Source organism: Canis lupus, chromosome X (genome assembly GCF_011100685.1).
Source record: "Canis lupus familiaris isolate Mischka breed German Shepherd chromosome X, alternate assembly UU_Cfam_GSD_1.0, whole genome shotgun sequence".
Taxonomy (NCBI): domain Eukaryota; kingdom Metazoa; phylum Chordata; class Mammalia; order Carnivora; family Canidae; genus Canis; species Canis lupus.
Genome location: NC_049260.1, coordinates 40,717,558 through 40,745,510, shown reverse-complemented (window position 1 = coordinate 40,745,510; position 27,953 = coordinate 40,717,558). Strand labels below are relative to the sequence as shown.

The 27,953-nt window shown below is 39.4% G+C and overlaps 1 protein-coding gene across 2 annotated transcripts in view; it reads right to left on the bottom strand.

Moving 5' to 3' along the window:
- Positions 1-16,811: 16,811 nt before the first annotated feature.
- RP2 (RP2 activator of ARL3 GTPase) overlaps positions 16,812-27,953 on the bottom strand; it is a 53,191-nt gene continuing 42,049 nt past the window's right edge. Inside the window, exons 4-6 of one of the 2 annotated variants that reach the window (XM_038587292.1) lie at positions 22,731-22,816; positions 20,864-20,972; positions 16,812-17,753 (exon numbers count right to left, since the gene is read on the bottom strand). In XM_038587292.1, the coding sequence (XP_038443220.1) occupies positions 20,889-20,972; positions 22,731-22,816 (170 nt within the window). In that variant the 3' untranslated portion in view covers positions 16,812-17,753; positions 20,864-20,888. Of the gene's footprint in view, positions 20,973-22,730; positions 22,817-27,953 lie in introns of both variants that reach the window. The other variant, XM_038587291.1, reaches the window with a different exon arrangement.

Here is a 27,953-nt window from a genome sequence, read left to right as displayed (position 1 = left end):
AGAAGCAGGCCCCATGCACCGGGAGCCCGATGTGGGATTCGATCCCGGGTCTCCAGGATCGCGCCCTGGGCCAAAGGCAGGCGCCAAACCGCTGCGCCACCCAGGGATCCCTGTTTATTTTTTTTCTAAAGATTCCATTTATTTATTTGTTCATGAGAGACACAGAGCGAGAGAGACAGAGACACAGGCAGAAGGAGAAGCAGGCTCCATGCAGGGAGCCCGACGTGGGACTTGATCCCGGGTCTCCAGGATCAATCACACTCTGGGCCAAAGTCAGGCACCAAACCGCTGAGCCACCCAGGCTGCCCTCTCCACTTGTTTAGACCTTCTTTGATGTCTTTCATCAGCATTTTGGAATTTTCAGCATATAGATCCTGTACATGTTTTGTTAAGCATATATTGTATTTTGTTTTCTTTGGAGTGATTATAAATAGTATTGTATTTTTATTTTCAGCTTTCTCATTCATTGTTTATTAGTACATAGAAATGCAATTAATTTTTGCGGGTTGATCTTCTATCCTTTGACTTAGCTGGACCCACTTATTAGTTCTAAAAGTTTTCTGGTAGACTCTTTGGGACTTTCTACGTAGACAATCAACTTGTCTGTGAGCATACCGTTTTATTTCTTCCCTTCCAATCTGTGTGCTTTTTATTTCCTTTTCTAACCTCATTGTGCAGGCTAGAACTTTCAGGCCTATGTTGAGTCAGAGTGATATGAGTGGACATACTTCCCTTGTTCTCTATCGTAAGGGGGAGACATTCCATATTTCACCATAAAGAAAACTATTAGCCGCTCTTTATCAAGTTGAGAAAGTACCCCCCTCTTCCTAGTTTGCCGAGAGTTTTTTGTTTGCTTGTTTGTTTTTAAAGATTTTATTTATTTGTTTATGAGACACGCAGAGAGAGAGAGACAGAGACACAGGCAGAGGGAGAAGCAGGCTCCATGCAGGGAGCCTGATGTGGGACTTGATCCCAGAACCCCGGGATCACGACCTGGCCAAAGGCAGATGCTCAACCACTAAGCCGTCTCTGCTGAGAGTTTTTTTTTTTTTTTATCAGCAATGCATGCTGAATTTTTTCAAATGCTGATTCTGCACCAATTGATAGATTGTATGATTTTTCTTTTCTTTTTTTTAAAGGATTTTATTTATTTATTCATGAGAGACACAGAGAGAGAGGCAGAGACACAGGCAGAGAAAGAAGCAGGCTCCATGCAGGGAGCCCGATGTGGGACTACATCCCAGGTCTCCAGGATCAGGCCCTGGGCTGAAGGCAGGTGCTAAACCGCTGAGCCACCGGGGCTGCCCGATCTTATGATTTTTCTTCCTTAGTCTGTGGATATGGTAGATTACATTGATTGGAGATTGATTTTTGAACTGACCCCGCATCCCTGGAATAAGCCCCATTTGGCCAGTGTATAATTCTTTTTATACATTTCTGGACTCTGTATCACTAATATTTTGTTGTAGATTTTTCTATCAGAGTTCATGAGAGAAGTTTTGAGGGTTTTATCCCCCCCTCACTGCCTTTGTCTGGTTATGGGATTAGGCTAATACTTGCCTCAGAAGTGGAGTTGGGAAGTTGTACAGAAAAGAGTTAACACACAAGCTCTTTGGGGGTAACTGGGAACTTGGATTTTCGGAGGGTTCCCACCATTCCCATAATTGATAAGTGCCTAAACTGTTTGTACATATGTGACTTATGCTGGAACTAAATTTTGAGTCTCCTGATTTCCAAGCTGTGCAGAAAAGAGTTAATACAGCAGGCCTGAATGCTATCCTTTGAAAGGCCTGCTTGCAAGGTTAGTCCCGGGTTGGCATCTGAGGAGGGTTCCCGTCATTACTGGGACTGATAAGAGTGGCTCACTGTGCCTAAACTGTTTATACAAACAATATGGTTTATGTGGAACATCTGCTTTCCTTCTGGGAGTCTGGAATTTTGGTAAGTGCTAGAGACAGAGGGTGCCTATATGACCAACCCCTGATAAATGCCCTGGGAACTGAGTTTCTCATGAGCTTCCCTGATAGATGGCATTTCACATGTGTTGTCACAATGCTTTGCTGGTGGACGTTGGGTTCATCCTGTGTGACTCCACTGGGAAAGGACTCTTGGAAGCTTGTTCCTGGTTTTCTCTGGATGTTACCCCATGTGCCTTTTCCCTTTGCTAATTTTGCTCTACATCCTCTCATTGTGATAATCATAGCCACGAGTCTGACTGTATGCTGAGTTTCTAGTGCATTATTGAGCCTGGGCATGGTCTTGGAGACCCCCGACACAAAAGTGTTCCCTTCTCTTTGGTATTCTAGAAAAGACTGTAAATTTGGTGTTAGTTCTTTAAATGTTTGGTAGAATTCTCCAGGGAAACCATGTGGATCTGGAGCTTTCTTTTTTCAAGACTATTTAAATTACTAATCTAATTTCTTTAATAGTTATTGGACTATTCATATTATAAATTCCATATTGGCTGAATTTTGGTAGTTTGTGGTTTTCAAGGAATTAGTCCATTTTATCTAAGTTGTCATTTTAAATGCCTAGGAATTCTCATAGTTTTCCTTTATTTAAAGACACAGCCATCATTTCACATATTTACTCTTTTTGTTGGTAAGAACATTTAAGTTCTACTCTTTTAGCAAATTTTAATTATAAAATACAGTTATCGGGACACCTGGGTGGCTCAGCGGTTAAGAGCCTGCCTTTGGCTCAGGGCGTGATCCTGGAGTCCCGGGATTGAGTCCCACATTGGGCTTCCTGTATGGGGCCTGCTTCTCCCTCTGCCTATGTCTCTGCCTCTCTCTTTCTCTCTCTCTCTCTCTCTCTCTCTCTCTCTCTGTCTCTCATGAATAAATAAATAAAATCTTTAAAAAATATACAGTGATCGAACTCCAATAAAAAATACAAAAAATAAAAAATAAAAAAATATACAGTTATCAACTACAGTCACTAAGGTATACATTAGATACTCAGACCTTATCCATCTTATAGCTGAATCTTCATACGTTTTTACCAACCTCTATTTCCCCCACCCCCAGCCTCTGATAACCACTATTTTACTCTCTGGTTCAATGACTTTGACCTTTTTTTTTTTTAAGATTTTATTTACTTATTTGAGAGAGAGAGAGAGAGAGCGAGCATGCTAGAGAGAGCATAAGAGAGAGCATGGGGGCGGGGAGGGAGGGGCAGAGGGAGAGGGAGAAGCAGACTCTCCCCTGAGCAGAGAACTGGACCTGGGGCTAGATAGCAGGACCCTGAGATCATGACCTGAGCTGAAGGCAGATGCTTAACCCACTGAGCCACCCAGTCATCCTTTTAACTTTGACCTTTTATTTTTATTTTCTATTTTTAATTTATTTGACTTTTAATTATTTTTATGTTTTATTTAAATTCAATTTGCCAACGTATAGTATAATATCCAGTGCTCATCTCATCAATTTTTTTAAAAAAAATCTTTTAAGATCCCTCATATAAGTGATACCATATAGTATTTGTCTTTCTCAGTCTGGCTTATTTCACTTAGTATAATGCCCTCCAGGGTCATCCTTGTTGTCATAAATGACAGGATTTTCTTCTTTTGTAAGGCTGAATGATATTCTGTTGTGTATACATATATACCACATTTACTTGATACATTCATTTGCTGAAAGGGATTTAGGCTATTTCCAAACCTTGGCTATTGTGAATAATGCTGCAGTGAACATGGGAGTACAGATATCTCTTTGAGGCAATGGCTTTATTCCTGTTGAACATATACCCAGAAGTGGGATTGCTGAATCATACAGTGGTTCTTTCTGGGGAAGGAGGGGAGGAGGAGTGTCAAAGAAATTTAATAGTCTGCAAGTTTTTTTCTGAATAGTGACAGATTTTATAAACATTTTTGTTCATGGATTGACTATATATTTGCTATGGACAGATATTCACATACCATCTTTCTTCCGAAGAATGTGGGTACTGGATTGAGGACTTTATTTTCCTTTTAATGGCTACAGGGTCTGTAGCAAGATTCCTCTGTCTCATTTGTGATATTAGTGATTTATGTCTTCTTTCTTGCTATAGGTTTATCAATTTGATTGATCTTTTCAGAGAAACAGCTTTTATATAATTTATTTTCTCTATTGTTTTCCTATCTTCAATTTAATTGATTTCTGCTCTTTAGTATGTTTCTCCTTCTGCTTATTTTGAGTTCATTTTATTTTGTTCTTTTTCTAGTGTCTTGATGTGGGAGCTTACGTGATTGATTTGAGACTTTTCCTCTTTTCTAATGTAAGGGAGCATTTAGTGCTCTAGATTCCCATGTCAGTCCTGCTTTAGCTACATTCCACAAATTATGGTATGTTATATTTTCATTTTCGTTCAGTTCATTGTATTTTTTACAATTTCTCTTGAAATTCCCTTTTTGACCTATAGATTAGTGAGAAATGTGTTGTTTAGTTTCCAAATGTTTGGAGATTTTACTTTGTTCTTAATTTCTAGTTTGATTCCACTATGGTCAGAGAACATATTCTGTATGATTTCAGTTCTTTTATTGAAGTTTGTTTTATGACCCAGAATATGAGCTATCTTTCTTGGTGAATGTTCCATGGGTATTTGAAAAGAATGTGAATTATGCTGTTATCGGGTGGAGTGTCCTATAAATTAGATCCTGTTGCTTTATGGTTTTGAGTTGTATAGTCTTGCTGATTTTATGTTTAGTAGTTAGGGAGTATTGAAGTTTTTTACTATAATTGTGGATTTGTTGATTTCTCCTTTCACTTCTGTTTTGCTTCATGTATTTTGAAGCTCTGTTTGGTGCATACACATTTTGGATTGCTGTGTCTTCTTGGTGGAGTGGCCCTTTCATCATTATGCAGTATCCCTCTTTGTTCCTGGTAATTTTGTTTGCTCTGAAGTCTACTTTATTTGATATTAATATAAGCGCTCCTTTTACAAATTTAGGTAGTATATCTTTTTCCATCCTTTTACTTTCTACCTACCTAGGTTGTTATATTTGAAGTGAGTTTCTTTTTTTTTTTAAAGATTTTATTTATTCAGAGAGAGAGAGAGAGAGAGAGAACAAGCGGGGGAGTGGGAGGCAGAGGGAGAGGCAGATGCCCCCAGAGCAGGAATCCGGATGCCAGCCGATCCCACAACCTGGAGATCTAGACCTGAGCTGAAGTCAGACGCCCAACATCTGAGCCACGCAGGCGCCCTTGAAGTGATTTTCTAGTAGACACCATACAGTTAGGTTGTGTTTTAAAACCATTCTGTGACATGTTTTAACTCATGTATTTAGACTGTTCATTTTTAACATAATTACTGGTATTTTACGGCTAAAGTCTAATGTTTATTGTTCCCTTTTTAAAAAAGATTTTATTTATTCATTCATGATACACACAGAGAGAGAGGGAGGGAGGCAGAGACACAGGCAGAGGGAGAAGCAGGCTCCATGCAGGGAGCCCGATGTGGGACTCGATCCTGGGAGGACTCGATGCTGGGATTCCAGGATCACACCCTGGGCTCTTAAACCACTGAGCCACCCAGGCTGCCCTATTATTCCCTTTATTTCTCATTCTTCTGTTTTCCTTTCTTGCCTTACAGTGGGTTACTTGAATATATTTTAGAATTCCATTTTGACTTACATGGTGTTTTTAAAGTATATCACTTTATATAGTTTTCTTAATGCTTTCTCTAGGTATTAAAATATGCATACATAACTGATCACAGTCTACTGGGTGTAGAAAACTTATTTTCATTTAGTCCCCTTTACTCTCCTACTTTTTAAAAGATTTTTAAAATTTATTCATTTGAGAGAGCAAGGAAGAGAGCGAGTTAGAGCATGAGGAGGGGGAAGGGTCAGAGGGAGAGGAATAAGCAAATTCCTCGCTGAGCAGGGACCCCAATGTAGGGCTCAATCCCAGGACCCTGGGATCAGGACCTGAGCCAAAGACAGATACCCAGCCAATTGAGCCACCCAGGCGCCCCTCTCCTACTTTTATTTTTTTTCCCCTCTCCTACTTTTAAAATATAATTTTCTTTTTAAAAAAAAGATGTCATGGGATCCTTGGGTGGCGCAGCGGTTTGGCGCCTGCCTTTGGCCCAGGGCGCGATCCTGGAGACTCGGGATCGAATCCCACGTCGGGCTCCCGGTACATGGAGCCTGCTTCTCCTGCCTGTGTCTCTGCCTCTCTCTCTCTGTGTGTGACTATCACAAATAAATAAATAAAAATTTAAAAAAAAGATGTCATTTATTTATTCATGAGAGATACAGAGAGAGATGCAGAGACATAGGCAGAAGGAGACACAGGCTCCCCGCAGGGAGCCTGACAAGGAACTCGATCCCAGGATGCTGGGATCATGCCCTGAGCCAAATAAAATCTTTAAAAAAATTTTAATTCCAGTACAGTTAACATACAGTATCATATTAGTTTCAGGTGTACAATATACTGATTCTACACTTCCATATAATACCCAGTGCTCATCATGACAGTGCTCATGCACTCCTTAATCCCCGTCACCTATTTCACCCATTCCCCCGCCCACCTCCCTTTTTCTTACCAGCAGTTTATTGTCTGTAGTTAAGAGCCATTATTTCTTTGAATTCATTTTCAGGCCCATTCTCTCTTCTCCATTAGGGACTTTAATGATATGAATATTAGTACCTTTATTATTGTCCAACTGGCTTTGGAGACTGGGATATTTTTCCCTCAACTATTTTTTCTCTTTTATTCAGATTGGAGAAATTCTGTTGTTCTGTCCTCAAGTTCAGATTCCATCCTGTCATCCTCATGCTACTATGAGCCCATCCAGTCTGCTTTTTTAAAAAAGATTTTATGTATTCATTTGAGAGAGAGAGCAAGAGTGAGCACAGGCAGGGGGAGGGGCAGAGGAAGAAGCAGGCTGGATGCGGGGCTCAATCCCAGGACCCAGAGATCATGACCTGAGCTGAAGGCAGACTCTTAACGGACTGAGGCACCTAGGTGCCCCCCCCCCGTTCGCTTTTAATTCTGATTATTTTTCACTTCTATAATTTCCATTTGGTTGTTTTTTTTAACTCCTGTTTCTTTGCTGAAATTTTATATTTTTTCTCCATTTGTTTCAAGAGAATATGTAATTGTTAATCGAAGCATTTTTTTTTAAAGATTTTATTTATTTATTCATGATAGTCACACAGAGAGAGAGAGGCAGAGACACAGGCAGAGGGAGAAGCAGGCTCCATGCACCGGGAGCCCGACGTGGGATTCGATCCCGGGTCTCCAGGATCACGCCCTGGGCCAAAGGCAGGCGCCAAACCGCTGCGCCACCCAGGGATCCCTCGAAGCATTTTTTTAATGATGGTTGCTCTAAAGTCCTTGTAAGGTAACTCTGATACTGATTTATCTCAGTGTTGTGTCTTTTTAAGCATATTTATTTATTTATTTATTTGAGAGAGAGAAAGAGAGAGAGAGAGAGAGCACAAGCAGGGGGAGGGGCAGAGGCAGAGGCAGAGAATCCTCAAGCAGACTCCCCACTGAGTGCGGAGCGTGACTGGGGGCTCGATCCCAGGACCCTGATATTATCACCTGAGCTGAAACCAAGAGTTTGCCACCCAGGCGCCCCCTCAGTGTTTTGTCTGTTAATTGACTTTTCCCATTCAAGTTGTGATTATACTAGTTCTGGGCATGATGAGCGATTTGCCATGGTCTGGCATTTTGGATGTTAGGAGACTGGATCCTACATAAATATTCTATGCTAGCAGGCGGTTACTCTAGGTTTAGCACACGGATCGTGGCCTACTTTTGTGAACCGTGGTTGCAATGACAGTTTAATTTTTCGAACCCTTGCAAGGGCTATTCTGGTCTGCTTTGTTTGTGTGCTACTTAAAGCCACCTTCAAAACTTAGGTGGTATTCCACACTGTGGTTCTGTTCTCAGACTTTTAGGCATGTTGATTTTTACCTTTGGGTCCATCAGGTGTGTTTCAGAACTTCCCATGCAGATTTAAATAATCCTTTCTCCAGCTCCCTCCTCTCTAAGATCCTTCTTCCACTTTATAATTGGAAGTCTCAGGGGCGCCAGCTGCCACTGGCAGACAAGGGTGAAAGTCCAGATTCCTCACTCTGTCTCCACTGACACGGCAACACCCAGTAGGGGAAGCATCACTCTGGATCCTCTGCTGATGCCAGGTGGGAGGGAAGCAGCAGATGTCCACACTCCCCCACAATCTCTCGTCCGACACCACTAGCGGGAGAGGAAAGTGCCTTCCCAGCCACCTGCCACTTGGTGGGGGTCAGGAGATCACCAGATGGGGGATTGGGAGATGCCAGGCCTGCAGGGGCTGAAAGTGCTCACCCTGGTTACCTGCTGCTGCTGGGGGGGAGGCATGGTAGTATGGATTCTTTGCTGGGTACCCGCTGATGCTGCTGGCAGGGGCAGAGCATGCCTCCCCCCAGGGCTGCCTGGTGTGGTTGGGGCCCCAGCTCACTCTGGATGGGTGCCAGGGGCGGGGGGAGGAGAGTGCTTCCCTAGGCTGCCTGGTGCTGCTGACACTCCCACTGCCTTGGCTGGTGTTCCCAGAGGGAGAGGACAGCATTCCCCCTAGCCGCCTGAGGCTACTGGATGGGCCTCTATAGTTAGAGTCTGAGCCTACTCAGTCTCTACTCAGTCTCTTCTGACACCTTTGGCTGGATTAGAGTGGGCGTTGTCAAAGGTTTCTCTCCTACTAGACTGGCTTCCTCCCTTTTCCTGGTCCTTTGGCCAGAAAGAAAAAGATTTTCTTTGGTTTTGTTGGTCTTCGTTTGTTAGTTTTTTGTCTGCTCTGGAGATTCTAGGTTATTCATGAGAGACACAGAGAGAGGCAGAGACACAGGTAGAGAGAGAAGCAGGCTCCCTGTGGGGAGCCCAATCCAGGACTTGATCCCGGGACCCTGGGATTATGACCTGAGCTGAAGGCAGATGCTCAACCACTGAGCCACCCAGGTGTCCCCCACTCTTTTTTTTTAAAGTCATCTCTATACTCAATGTGGGGTTCGAACTCACCACCCAGAATCAAGAGTGGCATGCTCTCCTGACTAAGGCAGCTGGGTGCCCCTGTTTTGCACTCGAAAGCCAAAGCCATATTTCTTTTTTTTTTTTTTTAATTTGTCAAATGGAACTGATGATGGACTTCGGTGGACTTTCAGAAGGCATAGGGGGCTGCATATCTGTCTCGAGTCCACCCATTGACGAAACTGGTTGTCAGATCCTTAAACTGCTTCTGCATGTGCACAGCAGACACTATGGTGGTATAACTTGCCAGAAATAGGCTCAGAAGAGCAAAGTGAAAGGGCCAACGAAATAGAAGTAATTGATCACGCTTGGCAAGCCGTCTCTTCCTTTTCTCTTCCTTCTGTCCTTTCTCCAATCTCTCTTACCCATCACACCAAACTGTACACGATAAAAATCAATAATGGGCCCCATTTTCCTTAGGTAAGTAAAATAGCTACTGTCATATAAATTCATCTGCCTGTACATGTAACATATGTGTCCATAGACAAATGGTCTGGAAGGATACAGGCCAAATTGATCCCTGTGGTTACCCACAAGCAGCGGGGATCAAAATGATTTTAGATTTATTTTCATTTTTTAGGGAAAACAAAGTGATATTGTCTAATTAACAGTTAATAATAAAACAAAACAACATGTGCATCTGCCAACCTGCGGATCAGACCTGAGAAAGTCTGATATGGAAAACTGAGGAATGCTCCCTTTTTTCCTGAGTCAAAAACGATTTCAAACCTGTGAAATCTGGTGGCATCTAACATTTGTTCAGAACGTCACCATTATGACTCACAGGAACATCTGCAGATGAAATTTGGGAAAATGCTGAATTTTTCAAACAAAAAAGCAATTGTAAATACCTGGCAAATTTATCTGCATTCATGTTTGAAATGATAACTTGTAAAAATGGTCTTTATGTGCACGTAAGTAAATACAAAGGAAACTACAGTGAGAGTGTATATGGCCAGTGTGACAAGTTCATGGGCACTGGTAACCTCACTTGATTCTTTGCTATTTATTGATATCCAAAATAATGCTGTCAAATTGAGACTATATTCATGGAAGGAGGCAGAAAATCAGTATTTGTAGAGCATTTGCTGTGTTCCAAGTGTTTGATATTTTCTCATCTAATCCTCCTCCAAACCCTCAAGATAGTAATCATTATTTCCATTTTACAGGTAAGCAAACTGAGGCCCAGAAAGAAAATAGTTTGCCCCACATCATTATTACGCTTCAAGACAAAATGCTTTCGTGTAGGTTTGAGTATCTAAAGCATCCACCAGTTTTAATGGTCATTTATTTAGGTTTTATTATTTTCAAAAATATTTTTTTAGGGGGGGGCAGAGGGAGAGAGAATCCTGAAGCAGACTCCCCACTGATCGGGGAACCCAACACAGGGGTGGGACTCCATCCCAGGACCCCCAGATCATGACCTGAGAGGAAATCAAGAATCAGACACTTAACCAAGTGAGCCAACCAGGTGCTCTTGTTTATTTAGGTCTTAAAAAAATGTATCCTTAAGTCAGTCTTGGTAAGTAATATTTTTCTACAAGTGTAATGGCAGCCACCATTTTTATCCTAAGGGAGAGTGCAGATAGCCAGCTAACCTAGCCCAATACTCATTAAACATTCGTGGCATGAGGAAATGATGTACAAATGAAGAAATACACACCTACTCCTTGAAATACTTCCTCCTTTTTTAGGTGTTGAACTTCAATTGAGCTGGAGAACTAATTTTCCTATCAATAAACTGAAAACAGTTTAGTGGAATCAGGCAACAGCAGATACCCAAAGGATGTGTTGTAATCAATGAAGCTTCCTTTTACCAGATGGTTAATGACCTTCATAGACCAAATATGTATTAATGCCAATGCCACAGATTGATGATATTGACTCTCTCTCTTCTTGGAAGCCTGTCTGGGCTTGTGATTTATTTTCACAAAGAATAAAGTGTTCACTGATGGAAACTGAAAACAAAATGAAACACCGACCATCACTGTAATGGTCAGTTTTATGTGTCAACATGGCTAGGCCGCAGTCCTCAGTTTTTTAATCAAACACTAATCTGGGCAGCCCTGGTGGCTCAGCGGTTTAGCACCACCTTCAGCCTGGGGCGTGATCCTGGAGACCGGGGATCGAGTCCCTTGTCAGGTTCCCTGCATGGAGCCTGCTTCTCCCTCTGCCTGTGTCTCTGCGCCTCTGCCTCTCTCTCTCTCTCTCTCTCTCTCTCTGTGTGTGTGTGTGTGTGTGTGTGTGTGTGTCTCATGAATAAATAAATAAATAAAATCTTTAAAAAATACTAATCTAAGTTAGGGGTATTTTGTAAATGTGATTCACGTCTATAATCAGTTGACTTTAGGTAAGGAAGATTATCCTGGAGAATCTGGGTGGGCTTGACTCAATCAGTTGAAGGCCTTAAGAGCAGAATTGAAGCTTCTCTGAAGAAGTAATTCCACCTGTGGATAGCTGCATCAACTTGTGCCTGAGTTCCATCCTGCCCTTCTTGATGCCCTGCCCTACAGACTTAGCATTTTGGACTTCACCTAGTCAGCCCCCATAATCATCTAAGACAATTCATTGCAGTAAAATTCTTAATATGTGGCGCCAGGGTAGCTCAGTTGGTTGGGCATCATACACTTGGTTTGGGCTCAGGTCACGATCTTGGGGTCCTGGAATTGGGCCCTGCGTCAGGCTCCCTGCTCAGTGGGGAGTCTGTAAGCAGTCTTCCTCTCCCTCTGTCTTTTCCTCTGCTAGCAAACTCGCTCTCTCTCTCAAATAAATAAATAAATCTTTTAAAAATTCTTATTGTATGTATCCTAATAATTCTGTTTCTCTGGTGTAATTCTGGATGATACAATTATTGTTTTCACTTTTATGTCTAAACCCAGAATCTATATGCACTTTAGAAAAATATTAATTTTCCCTGAACTTTGTATTCTCTCTTGAGATTGGATTTCCTAAGTCAGAAATTTCAAAAGGGATTAAGGAAGTTTCTGATTCCAGAGAATACTCAACTTTAGAGACTAAACATCATTTTCCATATTGAAAGTAAACCGCACCATGTGTGGCTTAGGAGTAGTTCCTCTTGGGAATCATCATCTAAATGAATTCTGAGTCTGTATTCAGCTTTCTGAACATAGAAGCACCATGACCTTATGGAACAGAAGCCCATGAAAACTCTTCCAGCCTTTCTATGCTCCATCCAAGTCCATCCATAAATCCCCCATGTCTGATGGGATATGTGAACCAGTTGTTTGTTTGTTTTATTTTTTATTTCAGATTTTATTTATTTATTTGAGAGAGCAAAAGCAGGGAGGAGGGACCAGGGGAGAAAGAGAACAGACCCCTCACTGAGCAGAGCAGAGAGGCTGATGCGGGGCTCCATCCAAGGACCCTGGGATCATGACCTGAGCGGAAGGCAGATGCATAACCGACTGAGCCACCCAGGCACCCTGCCAGTTGTTTTATTTTTTTAAAAGATTTTATTGGGATGCCTGGGTGGCTCAACGGTTGAGCGCCTGCCTTCGGCCCAGGGCGTGATTCTGGAGTCCCCGGATCGAGTCCCACATCGGGCTTCCTGCGTGAGAGACACACACACACACACACACACACACACACACACACACACAGAGGGGGAGAGAGAGAGAGAGAGAGAGAGAGAGAGAGAGAGAGAGGCAGAGACACAGGCAGAGGGAGAAGCAGGCTCCATCCATGCAGGGAGCCCGATATGGGACTCGATCTGGTCGAAGGCAGGTGCTCAACTGCTGAGCCACCCAGGCGTCCTCAGTTGTTTGTTTTAATCACAACAGCAATAATTTTGTTCCAAAAGTTCTTCAGAAATTTCTTGGCAATTCACTTTCTGGGAGAACATATCCAAATTATTTTATCCCATTCTTTACCCCTCTGAAGAAACCTTTGGGTTGCTTTTGGATATGTTCTTAAACTTTTCTCCTCCCATCTGTTCCTGGTGTATGCTAACTGAACAGATGGTGAGTTTCATGTGGCAAATACTGGTAGTTGCTTACTCAATACCCATTCTTTTCACCTTCACTGCCAGAACCTCCATTTTTCAAGGAGATGATGGACCCAGGAAGAACAGTCTCCTCCGCAGCCTCCCTAGAGGGTAGGATGGCCATGTGATCAAGCTTTGGCAAATGAGACATAAGTCGACGGAGTAAGGCTTCTGGGAAAGTTACTGTTTTCCTGACGGAAAGGGAAGACTTCGCTGGCCTTTTGCCATTCACCTCTACATTCTTTCTACCTAGAGTATAGTCACAATACTTAGAGGTGTTGATGAAGAGAACCATCTTAGCAGTGTAAAGAAAAAGCCACAAGTTTAGGATGGCAGAGCAGGGCTAGCCTGGAGTCTTATAGACATCCTGGAGTTGCTGGGCTGACGAGCTGCCTACCACAAGACTATGTTCCATGAGACCCAGCATGTTCTTCTTCTTCTTTTTTGGTACCCTATCAGTTCTCTCCATCCTCCTACCGCCATCCTACAGTGTTCAGCTCATAGATTCAGTACTCACATGTATTCAGAAGAAGTTCCTGACTGATTGGCATCTGTAAGAGTACTAGAGCCACCTCAAACATGCTCATATTTGTATTCATCCAAAGAGTACTTCTTTGGCTGAAGCAGTATTTGGCTGCCTGAGACCAACAAGGGGCAGGAACAGAAGTCTTGGGGACTGTCCACAGTGAGTTTTGGGTCATTTTGGAAAAATATGAAATGAGAAAAGTAATACTCTAAGGTTTTGTATGATTAAGGAGAAGAACTAACATTGAGGCTAGTCCTTTCACTTAATTTCACTGACTACTCAAAATAATGGCAAAGCAGTCATAATCCTCATTTTACAGATGAGAAAACTAAAAACATGAACATAGCTTGTGGGGATCTACACGGGAAATATGTAGTAGAATGTAGATCAAACCCAGGTCAGGGGCACCTGGGTGGTTCAGTGGTTGAGCATCTGCCTTGGGCTCAGGTTGTGATCCTGGGGTCCTAGGATTGAGTCCCACATCAGGCTCCCCGCAAGGAGCCTGCTTCTCCCTCTGCCTATGTCTCTGCTTGCTGTGTCTCTCATGAATAAACAAAATAAATCTTAAAAAAAAACCAAACCCAGGTCTGATGATTCTCAAATCTACACTGCTGTTCCTTGCAACTCTGACATGACTAGTTCAAATGGTCAGGGGTCAGTGGCTTACCAGAGCATATAGAACTCGGGCCAGTCCCAAAGGAAGGACAGAATTTGAAGCTTTGGGGTAAGGGAGTGGGAAAGGGGGGAGAATGATCAAGGGATTCCAGGCACTGATAGATTTCTACTGAGGAAACAGAAAGAAAAACCACTTAAAGTAAATGAAGGGGAGAGTGTGAATTTAGGGTTTTACTTTGCTTTCAAATTTTACACTTATGATTAAGCCTTTGTTCCAGGAAACAATTAATCATTATCACCACCATACTCCCCCCTGAATTTGGAGCAACACCAAACACTTCCCTGGAAAATCTTGCAGATGGTTTGTTGATCATGGCCAAGCTCATTCCTGAACACTAGAAGTGGGAAGATGTCAAGACATAAAGAGGGAGGGTAACAAATCTGAGAAGAGACTAAGTGACTAACTTTCCCCATAAATCCAAAGCAAGCAGCTGACAGCTTTTTTATTTTAACTCAGCCCCGGCATCAACAAATCACCACATTGGCTTTATGCAACATGTTTCCTAATTGAGTAAAACAAACTTGAATACAAAAACATGTCAGAAGAAAATTTCAGTTAGAAATTGTTGTGCTCTTATCTGTTTCCGGTGAATACCACTGATGCTCTTAAAGCTCCCAAGGAGTCTGAGTGGGCAGAGACCATGGTTATTCTTTCAACACAGAACAGTGGGGGGAAAGTAAATACTGTAGGATGTATTTTATTCCAAAGCGAATCGAGAAGAGTTGAACGAATGAAGCACTGGATTGTGACATTCGATTATAAAAATTTATTAAATATTGATATGATTGGACCCTAAACTGCTCTCTAGGAATACAAAGATTTCTAAGCCGTGATCCTAGCGCTCAAGGAACTAATGGTCGAGGACACAGCTTCTCAAACTTTACTGTGTGTATGAATCTGCCCAAACACCTTGTTAAAATGTAGAAGCTAATTCAACAGATCTGGAGTGGGGCTTGAGATTCTAATGAGCTCTAGGTAATGCTGATGTGGCTGGTCCACAGATCACACTTTTAATAGCAAGGAAAGCATGGATAAAGAAATAGTATAAGGTGTTATAAGCCCTTGGACATCTATACAGAGTACCATGTGAGCAGCCAAGGAGAAAATGCACCTGAGAGTTAGAAACGGCTTCATACAGCAGAAGATGGGTGAGCTGAGTCTTGTTCTCCCAGTGATCCTAGGGGAAAGTCAAGGGGCTTATGCTGTAGTTCAGTGAGGAAACAGTCTGACCCTCGATTTTCTCATCTGCAAGATGGGGGACTGAAAAAAATGTCCAGCCCCTTCAAAGTACTAAAACCACATGATTCTACTGAGATAAACTTTATTTTTTAAAAGATTTTATTTATTTATTCATGAGAGATACAGAGAGAGACAGAGGGAGAAGCAGGCTCCTCGTGGGGAGCCCAATGTGGGACTCGATCCCAGGACCCTGGGATCACGCCCTGAGTGAAAGGCAGATGCTCAACTGCTGAGCCCCCACGTGTCCTGAGATAAACTTTAAAATCACCTAATATATGATGTTTGGAAGCTCAGGTGAAATAGGACAAAGGGTCTGAGTGACTACTTATTTATTTTACTAGGCAACTTTATTAACCTTTTAAACTTTATTTCCAGGCTTCTTCAGCTCAATCAGCTGCAAAAAGAATGAATTGAGTATAAGCAAAAACTGAAAAGAGTGGCGGTGTGTTCAAGGGGCTTGGGCTTAAAAATATTAGAGATCTCAATTTTATCAGATCCATGAATGAAATTTTAAAAAGCCAAGCCAATTTATATTATAAATAATATAAAATAGCATAGTCATATAATCATAATATAAAATAGCAGCTTCCAGTAACTTCTTTCCTATCTTCAGAAGTTGACTCAATTTGGTTTGCTTGGTTCTTGGAAGCCTCCTTGACATTCTCCACAAGATCTGGAAATTGATTATCATCATTCTCTCCAGGAGCAAGTGGTGCTTTTCTGTGCACAGAGTACTTGGGTAGAGCTTCAGCCAGTCTTCTTAAACCAGTCAGACTGTTGGCATCACGCTGGTTTAAGATGCTGGGCAGCATTTCTGTCAGCTGCTTTGTCTCAGCATGGCCCATAATGGTGAAAGTGTTTGCTGCTGGCGATGGCTAAACTTTAGGGCTTGTATACATACTCACTTCTTCAGTACAATAGTGTTTACTCCTAACTTCTTTAAGGAGAGCTGAAGTTGTTTATTTTAACCATCTGCTTCAGCTGTTCTAATGAACCATCTTCTTTTGGCGAGCAATTGATTCTCCACCAATGCACACTTGTGCCTACAGTTGGGTGAGATGCTCCTGGTTCATGCTAATTTCTTTGATTTTGTGGGTGTGGAACTGGGGACTAAGGATGGCACTCAGGGGGTCTCTGGCAGAGGCCAGTTGGGGTTATGTGCATACATGCAGGGACACTTATAAACGATTTTATTAATGAGCCTAACAAACTGACCTACATTTGACAAATGGAAGTATATCAATCATCAGAAAACAGCACTAAAGTCTTAATAACCTCGTATACTTGTTTTCTCCATTCAGTTGCCTGTTTGTAGATGGGTGTATGGCTACCCAGCTGAACTCCTCAAAAACACCATACTCACTTTGAGAATACTTAGCATTCATAAAGTATATTTTATTTTCAAGGTATACTTTATAAACATCATTTAGGTAGTTGTCATATATGCCAGTTACTTTTCATTAGTACAACTGCGAGTAGACCAGATTAAACTGAAATGGGGAAAGGCAGGCCCCACTGGGAGGATCAGAGCCCAGGTGACAATGCCAGGGCTCTTGCTGACCTGTGCTCCTGTTCTCTCATTATCTATTTATAGATGAGAACCCACCCTCACCAGGAAAGCCCCTAAACATTAAAAAAGGAAGAGACTGCTTTTTGGAACATCTTGCAGGAGTTTGCCATTAAAAGCCAAAATGTCAAAAGAGAAAGATGTAGCTTAAAGGCTTCCTGCTTTCCCTCTGATGTAGGACTGATTGCTGATTCCCTCCAACACTATCTACCAAAAAAGAAAACCAAGTCAACAGTGTATTACTTCATTTTCACACACACGCACACAAACACACAAAAGGGGGGTGGTTTCATTACTAAAATTCAAATTTTTAGTGTTAGGCTTTTAAAGGATAAAATACTTTCTAGAATGGACTTTGAAGGAGTAATTATGCCCTAATTACAATATCATTTCTCTATATAGAGAACAAAATTAAATATGTCCTTTTTAAATGAGAAAAATACATTTTAAACTCAGCACAGCAAGAATTACCCAATAAATAAGAAGTAATTTTTCTATTGTCTTGTACATTTCTATTTCCCCCCATGCTCTAAATGTACAAAAAGCTTCATACATAGAAAAAAATAATAAAGAATGTCATTTAAAAACTAACCAATTTGTAGTTTCAGTATTTCAGATTTTATTTAAAAAACTAACCAATCTACATTTTTAGTACTTCTGATTTATGGGCTAGGAAAGGGAGAGGTTGGGTACAGATGGCTGGAAAATTTGGTAGTAATTTAAAAATAAGGTCCATTTGTATAAACCTGAAAGAAATTATATCATGGTTCATTATTTTCTTAAACATGGAAGAGAGAAATGCATAATCTTAGTAAGTATTCAACCATAATAAAATGTATCTTTTAACAAAGGAAGAATTATTCCTTAGATTAAAACAAGTTTTCTATTTCCTTTGCATTTCTCTAGAGTGCTTTGTGTACACATGTGCGCGTGCACACATATGGCACACAGTTCTAACATAAGACAGAGATCAGACCATTCTATTATACTTCTATCATTAAGAAATTTGTGCCATGATGAGCACTGGGTGTTATATGCAACTGATAAATTATTGAACACTACATCTGAAACTATAGTATGTACTATATGTTGGCCAATTGAATTTAAATTAAGAAAAATTTGTGCCATGATCAAATCTTGGCACATGTATGAGAAGATGTATGTTATACAGTGGACCTCAAAAATTAGTGTTAAGCCATTTTCATTTAATTTTTTTAAAGTAAACTCTATCCCCCAATGTGGGGCCTAAACTCACGACCCTGAGATCAGTAGTCGCATGCTCTACCAACTGAGCCAGCCAGGCACCCCAGCCATTTTCATTTTAACAACATTTATTACAAATCACGTTTTATAAACACTAGATATAAATTACATACAAAAGCTAGACAGAAATATACAGAAGCAAAAAGCAGTACTAATTACACAGGAGAAATAAGCTAATATAATGTTTAAACATGTATAACAATAAAATTACTAATATTTCATTGCTAATAAATGTTCATGAATTCAAAAGCTATTAAAAAATGAAATGCAGTATAATTACTATCAAAGTTTGGAACTACAGAAACAACCATAGTACTACTTATTTTTTAAAATCTTTTTAAACATTCAGAAGCCAAATGACTGTCCCTAAAGACAAATTAAGCTTGGGTAAAAGCTCTTAGCCAACTGAAGAATGTACAATTTTAGGCTTTGGTTAATAGATACTAAATTTAGTGAGTATTTAAAAATTAACATCTCCCTTATATGTTATATTCCTGAGTTTTTTTGCTTAAATACCATAGATAAAATAAAGAACTCAGTTTACAGCTTTGCATAACATTGTATTATATTTTTGAAAAACAAAAAATATGAATAATGGTGTTTAATAATATAATCACAATCAGAAGGAATATGTTTAATTTAGCTTAACCATGAAAAAAATTAATGCCCTCTGACCACTAATTGCAAAGCTTATTTGTAAATTATGATCAAAATTATGTTAAACCTGTCACCAATTTTTATTTGCATCTCATGAAATCATTTTGATTTAGAGGAGGTTGATTATGTAGTATAGAATGCTCTTAGAAAAGACTGAAATGATACAATGCTAATGGTTTGCACAAGGCCAGACACAGGGTAGGTAGTCAATTTTACTCATTAATTTAAAATGAAAAGTATTTGAATGTATTATTTCTGAACATCAACACACAGTTCAATGTAGTTTATAAATTAATTTGAAAATATCCAAAAGCAGTTTATACACGAAAATATCCTTTTAGTAACAACCATAAGAGGGATTTTTATAAGTGGCTATTTTCAGTCTTGGTTTTACCAAAATAGATTTAAATTTAAGGTTTCTTTTAAAAATAGACCTCTGAAAGCTAATTTCCTATTAGCTGTTATTACATGATGTACATGGCAGGTCCAGACCTTCTCTCCAGATCGCCCTATCCACATCTTCTGAAATGATTACTTTAGGTTACAACAAACTCCTCACAAACGGCTTTCCCCTGGTGACTGAATCAGTGTATTTGGGTACTGGGTTCAAGGATGTGGATTTTTAAACAAGTAACTCTCCCCTGCCTCCTGGTAAATTATTATAGTCAAGTTGATTTGGGAAATAATGCTTTAAAGCAGCCAAAAGCAATTTCATCATACTTGAAGAACATTATTTCTTGATTAATGGTATATCTAATGAAAATCAAATTTATCTAGATTTTTTTTTTTTACAAAAAATCTGCATAGCTTATCATCATGCCTAAGCACTTCATACCTAAATGTCACAAGGTTTTAATTCTCCTGCTAACTCCTAAGAGCTGGTGATTTCACCTTTCTTTTTTTTTTCCTTTTTTTTTTTTTAAATTTTATTTATTTATGATAGTCACACAGAGAGAGAGAGAGGCAGAGACACAGGCAGAGGGAGAAGCAGGCTCCATGCACCGGGAGCCCGACGTGGGATTCGATCCCGGGTCTCCAGGATCGCGCCCTGGGCCAAAGGCAGGCGCCAAACCGCTGCGCCACCCAGGGATCCCGATTTCACCTTTCTGAAACCTGCCAGTGCTCATCAGGCTTCTATGCTTTTAGATTTTAGTATTTTCTTACCAGGAAGCAGAATTGTCATTTTAGCAGTTGTATTAAAAAACTACATGGTGTGGAATTTATTCAAATAATCATACTACTCACAAAGTAGTCTTTAAACAGCTATACCAACATCAGTTAGTAGAGTTAATTGCAAAATGGTTATCAAATTCCTATTAATAAAAAAAATCAATTTACACAGTCTTATATCAATTCCATGTACAAAATCTCATTTGCCACATTATGCAACTAGGAAGCAATTATTTAACTGGCTATGTATACATGAAAAAAATGTACAGAGGTTCATTCTAATTGATCAACTACTAACAGATCTCTCTAAATTAAAAAAGAAAAGAAGCAATGGAATGCATTCTCAAATAATATATGGAGCACTGAGAAAAGTTTAAATTCTTAGAGATTTGAAAGAATATTTAATGAGGATTAAAATCATGAACTGCTAGCCACTTCTATGTTCTAATAATGGTATCATAAGCAAGGAAAGAAAACCACAGCCTTATTGAAGCAGGTTAAACAGTTTTTAAGCTGATTAAAACTACTAAATTTAAAATGAACTTTTTTTTAAGTAGGCTCCATGCCCAACACGGGTCTTGAACTCATGACCCTAAGATCAAAACACATGCTCTACCAACTGAGCCAGCCAGGTGCCCCAAAACAAACTATTTTTGAACCTGAAGTAAATGATGCAGTATTCAACAGTTTACTAAGAAATAAACATTAACAGTTTTATCATTAGTAAAAACCATTGTTAATACACAAATTAAAAAGGGCTTAATACCAAGTCCTTGGTTCCACATTGCACTTCATATTCCCATCTGTATGTCAGCAAAGTTGTAGAAGCTGTCTACATCTCCAGATGCTGTCTCCTTGCTTTCTGATACAAACATCTATTTTAAATATAAAAGAAGCAAAAAATAAATACCAGCAATCCCCAAATTCCAAAGCGCATGTTGTCTACAGAACAGTCACAAGCTTGCTATCAAAAGAAATTCAAGTACACCATTTATATAATACTTAATCAGTATTCTGTAGAATCCATACAATATAGTTTCAGTAGCTATAATGTAAATTGAGCTCTTTTAAAACCACTTAAGGTCTTTGCTTTCATAATACTTTAGTTGTACTTTATCACACTTGGAGTTTTACTGTTTTTTTAAATATACAAGAGTCAATATTATGAAATCTACTGAATAGAGAGGTTTATTTAAAGAAATCTTAGTTTCTTCTACTTCCTAATAACCTCAATAGGTAAAACTTGATATTGTCATTTTTAAAGTTGCTAAAGATATATTACTAATTTTAAATGAACTATTTGCTAAACATCAGTAAGGCAGTACTCAGTAGAACCCTTCAAAAATCATTTTTACAAATGTCATCTAAGAATTAGACAAGACCCAGGCTCTACTCTAGCTTTATCATAAACTAGCTGTATGATGCTAACAATTCATTCAATAAACCTCTCTGGGCTAACTTTCCACATCTGTAAAATGAGAACACTGGATTAGATAATCTTTGACTCATTCAGATCTAAAATCTCCAAATCATATAACCATCTTCTCTCTGCTTCCTTTTCTATTCAATCTAGTTATATTTAGTACTCCCCTTAGTACTGTTGAAATGATAAAATGACACAAAAGACAAAGTACTTTATGCAAATTTAAGAAACCATAAGCCAAATCAGACAAAACCAAAAAATTCATCTCAGATATTTATCAAAAAATTATTATATATATATATGTGTGTGTGTGTATATATATATACACACTCATTTAGTACTCATGTTTGGTTTCTAAGTTATATAAAGCTATTTAAGTCTGAAATTCTTAGATACACCAACCTCATCAGCATTATCTAGAAACTACCTACATGTGATATGTAATGATTTCTAGATACAGCTCAATGTTTTTTTTTTAATAAGCTCTATGCCCAGCACACAGCCCAATGTGGGGCTCGAACCGACCACTGTGAGATCAAGACCTGTGCTGAGATCAAGAGTCAGATGCTGGGATCCCTGGGTGACGCAGCGGTTTGGCGCCTGCCTTTGGCCCAGGGCACGATCCTGGAGACCCGGGATCGAATCCCACATCGGGCTCCCGGTGCATGGAGCCTGCTTCTCCCTCTGCCTGTGTCTCTGCCTCTCTCTCTCTCTGTGACTATCATAAATAAATAAAAATTAAAAAAAAAAGAGTCAGATGCTCAACCAACTGAGCCACCCAGGAGTCCTCAAATTCAATGTCTGATGAAGCATTACTGAAGCAAATAAAAATGAACAGTGGGCAATAGGATCATCTGTCTAAAGTATACAATCTTATATAACATTTTTCAACATATTACTAGTTTTCAAAAATGGAAGAACTTGGACATTTAATGAGATTTTTTACTTTAGAAACATGTATTATTGAAGGTTTTTCAATTAGTAGATTCTTATTTTGTAAAGTTTTAAGGAATTAACATTTTAATTTGGCAAGGAAAAAACAAAGCTTAGCCCCCCAATTATTTATCATAGATTCTAAAAAATCATGATCTGCTGGTTTTTTTTTTATTATTCCAAGGAACAACAGGAATAAAAGTACTATTTGATTGTAAGGAAAAGGAAATGACATGAAAGGTCTGATGAAAGAGAAATAATCAATAAAATCTTGTACCTTGGTCCCATTGAATATCTCACTGACAATAAGTTGGCATCCTTCTACAGCTCCATCTCCGTTAAACTCCAAGGCAATAACAGGACCTATAAGCAAACCCAAGAAATGTTGTCTGAACATGAATCCAAATTATCTATCTATCTATCTAGAGAAGGCATGGGGGAGGGGCAGAGGGAGAGGGAAAATATTAAGCAGGCTTCACAGCCAGTGCAGAGCATGATGTGGGGCTCAATTTCACAACCCTGAGATCATGACCTGAGCTGAAATCAAGAGTCAGATGTTTAATAGACTGAGCCACCCAGATGCCACCAAATCTATTTTAAAATTTATCTTTTTATTCTTTGCATTCTAAAGAATCTCCAGCCTCTTCCTTGGGAGGTAAGAGAAAAAGAAGAGGAAAGTAGACAGATGGGACACATCACTTCAGCTACTTCTTCCAACTGTAATCATAAAACAAATTAACACAGTCTCATCATAGGATGGGTAGTTTCAGTGTTATTACAGAACTACAGTCACATTTTTAAGTGTTGTAAATAGTCTGATTTTTCTGGTTTCCATTCTTCTATAAAAACCATAAAAAGTCCATTCATTTAGCAGTACAAAAAATAGTTGATAAGATGACAAATAAGATCAAAAGCAATTCAAGTTACCACAAGTAGGTTTTGCCAGGCAGCCAGTCTTGTTTCCAATTCTCCTACTTATCAGCCAAGTTCTGGGCCACCAATAATGAAACTAAGCCAAGTAGGAATTGAAGCCAGGCATCAGAAGTAATGACCATCTGAAAGTAGTTTTCTTGAGTGTGCCTTAAAACTACATTCTAGAACCAAAGGCTAAGTTTTTATTCTCTGAAGAGAATATTTGTGCCTCCTCTCCCATACATTAATTTGAATACTTTTAAACCACCTGTACTTTAAATTCTGGTGTAAAGATTTATGATTAAGTTTGGCTTGAGTTTAAGTACAGCATTGGCACTACTGTTGTCAAATTGTTGGCAAATGTGGCCATCAGCTAGCCAAGCAAAATATGTCCTTCAATTCAATTAATGTTTATTCAGTTATCACTATATTCCTTAGTATTTGGGTTTTTTTTATAGATTTGGTTTTTAACTTCTAAAGTAATGGGTATGTCCTAACCTCTAGAAAATTATAAATTTCTTGAAAAAAGACATAAACCGATTAAACAAATATGGAGCAACAGAGACTAAGAAGTACTAAGCAATGAAATACTAAGGTGAATGCAGGCATGTGCCATAGGACAAGATGCAAGAACAAGGGAGATCACACTATACTGGACACCAAAAGAAATGAGGGCTTGTGATTTAATGCAAACAACAAATACAGAAAAGGCCTGATACATAACCGTAAACTGTACAATTAGATGTGGAGAACAAAGTATGAGTTTTTCAGCATCACTGTATAGATCAAGAAAGGTGCTATATAAAGAAAAGAAGATAACTGGGTACATTTTCTTAGCAAAATACACAGATTTTCTGTCTAGGGCAAGAAATAGATCGGATTAACCTGGAATATCTTGTTGAGCCAAAAAGCAATGAGGCTATCAAAGGCCAATACAGTAGTACCAAAAGGACACAGAAGCTAGACTGAATGAAGGTGCTCCCAATGGCCAAAGATGAGACATTGATACCAGAAGGAATAATGACTGCAATTTATTAAAACATATCGAATATATAAAAAGTCATGAGCTCAATATGATATTTAGAAGAGAGAAACAAAATTCACTGGACACCCCTGTAGGTTGCTAGTTCACCAATTCATTACTCTGAAAATTGATGCTTAATTCTTTCCCCTTTATTCTGCTTTTTTGTTTTTTTTAAAAGATTTTATTCATTCATTCATTCATTCGAGACACACACACACACACACACACACAGAGAGAGAGAGAGAGAGAGAGAGAGAGAGAGAGAGAGAGAGACAGGCAGAGGGAGAAGCAGGCTCCATGCAGGGAGCCTGATGTGGGACTCGATCCCAGGACTCCAGGATCACGCCCTGAACCAATGTCAGGTGCTAAACCGCTGAGCCACCCAGGGATCCCCTATTCTGCTTTTCTGATATGAAGCATATTTCAAGTTAACCAAACAGCTTTGGTGTACACGGAGTTCTGTTAACATCCATTAATATATGCAGGGGTAGCGACATGCTTAGAAAATAATCATTTTGCAACTCCTAATAAAATAATTGGATCCAGGCAATAATCATCAATGGTTTTAAAAGCATCCCAGAGCAGGTTGACAGGAAACTACTATGAAAAGCTAAGGCTGCCATCACCTGAACCTATTGATCAATCAACTAAAAGTTCAACAATCAAGTATTATGTGCCTTCTCATTTAATACTACAAAAAATAGTACCACTTGTGAAATATTCTTGCCAAAAAAGTAACCAAATTTCAGTTTAAGAAGGCTTTCTTTGCTCTAACTTCTGATCTATAAGAACTCTAGAGAAACGAATGAAACAAACCCAATCATACAACAGGACAATGGACCAGGTTTTTTGTTTTTTGCTTTTTTACAAGAGAAAGGCTTGCAACAAAAAGGGGGGCGGGGAGGAGGAGACACCTGTTTTTGGTTAAGAGAAATATACGATAACAAAACAATCACATACAGTGAGTGGACCAATTTTCGATCTGGATCAAATTAACTTTGAAAATACAGAAAGAATGTTTTCAGATTTGGGGAAAATTTGAATATGGACTGGGTATTAGATGATATTAAGGAATTGTTAATCATGATCGATGCGATATTGTGGTTACTTAAGAAAACACCCGTTTTAAATTTGGTTTAAGATACACACTGAAATATTTAGGGATGAAATAACAGCACATATCAAAATTCGATTAAAATATTTCAGTAAAAAGGAGATTATAGATTACTTTTGAAGTATGGCAAAAGTTGATAAAACTGGGGGATAAATACACATAGGGTCAGTGTACTCTACTTTTTCTTTAAGATCTTATTTATTTATTCATGAGGGACAGAGAGAGAGAGAGAGAGAGAGAGAGAGAGAGAGGCAGAGACACAGGCAGAGGGAGAAGCAGGCTCCATGCACGGAACCCAACGTGGGACTTGAGCCCGGGGCTCCAGGATCGCGCCCTGGGCTGAAGGCGGTGCTAAACCGCTGAGCCACCCAGGCTGCCCAGAGTACTCTACTTTTAAGTAGACATAATACATTTGGAAATTTGCAAAAAAGAGTTTTTTAAAAGCATTTTAAAACAAACAGATATTGAATTAAAAAGAAAAAGTTAGTAATTAAAAGTAGGGTTTCCAGTTTTTCGGAGCGGAAAGTTTGAATTAAGACAGAACAGAGCAGGCTTTTATTCAGGTCACCACAAAGAAATAGAGTAGATACATTTTTTATTTTTTTATTTTTTATTTTTATTTTTTTATTCTTTTAAAAATTTTATTTATTTGCTCATGAGAGACACAGAGAGAGTGGCAGAGACATAGGCAGTGGGAGAAGCAGGCTCCTTGCAGGGAGTCCAATGTGGGACTCAATTCCCAGACCAGGATCACACCCTGAGCCAAAGGCAGGCACTCAACTGCTAAGCCACCCAGGTGTCCCAGAGTAGATACATTTTTAAAAGTCAAACATTTATTACTGAAAGTTCCTGTATTCTATAAAGAGAACATAATCTAGAATTCAGGAACACAATTTTGCTGAAATTACCCAGGCATGTAACTTGGCTGACAGTTATCTTTTTATATATTTTTTATTTTTATTTATTTATTTATTTTTTTTAAATATTTTTTTTCAATTTTTATTTATTTATGATAGTCACAGAGAGAGAGGCAGAGACACAGGCCGAGGGAGAAGCAGGCTCCATGCACCGGGAGCCCGATGTGGGATTCCATCCCGGGTCTCCAGGATCGCGCCCTGGGCCAAAGGCAGGCGCCAAACCGCTGCGCCACCCAGGGATCCCCTCTTTTTATATATTTTTTAAAGTAAGCCCTGCACTCAATGTGGAACTTGAACTCAGGACCCTGAGCTGAAGAGTCACATGTTGTACTGACTGAGCCAGCCAGACACCCCAGCTTGGTTGATATAATTTAAATAGAATATGATGGGGATCCCTGGGTGGCGCAGTGGTTTGGTGCCTGCCTTTGGCCCAGGGCACGATCCTGGAGACCCGGGATCGAATCCCACGTCAGGCTCCCGGTGCATGGAGCCTGCTTCTCCCTCTGCCTATGTCTCTGTCTCTCTCTCTCTGTGTGTGTGAGAGAAGGGGCCCAGGCCCCTTCATAAATAAATAAAATAAAAAATAAAAATTAAAAAAAAAATAAATAGAATATGATGAACTTCTAGTAAGTGACCTAATAATTTACCAACAAAGACACACCAACAAAAAAGGTGGACAGGTGCATCAGTTTTGACTAATATGTGTGGATAATCCTAAATTTAAAAAAAAGCCCTACAATGATGACAATGTACTTTTTAAGCAGTCCTACTTGTCTGATGATGCTGACAATTACTGTGATTATTTCAAGCTGAACCATGAGGTCAATAAAGATCACTGGTTACCTTTTTAAAAAGTATTTTAATGTGAACACCTTATTAAATAGTTTGCAGTAACTTTGGGGCACATGCATCCCAATGTTTATAGCAGCAAAGTCCACAATAGCCAAAATATAGAAAGAACTCAGATGTCCATCAACAGATGAATGGATATATATACACATACAATGGAATATTACTCAGCCATCAAAACAAGTGAAATATTGCCATTTGCAACAATGTGGATAGAACTAGGGGGTATTATGCTAAATGAAATAACTCAGAGAAAGACAAATGCCATATGATTTCACTCATATGTGGAATTTAAGAAACAAAACAGATGAACATAGGAGAAGGAAAGGAAAAATAAGATAAAAACAGAAAGGGAGGCAAACCATAAGAGACTCTTAACTACAGGGAACAAACAGGGTTGCTGGAAGTGGGAGATGAGGGGGTGAGGTAACTGGGTGATGGGCATTAAGGAGGGCATGTGATGTAATGAGCACTGGGGGTTATATGCAATAGATGAATTACTAAACTCTACCCCTGAAACTAATAATACACTATATGTTAACTAAATTGAATTTAAATTTAAAAAAATTTAAATATTTGAGCTGTCAAGAAAAACTGAGATTTTAAAGTAAAAAAAAAAGTTCCTGGATGTCCTAACACCCTCTTCTATGTTATCTAACATGACCTTGGAATAAGTCACTATCA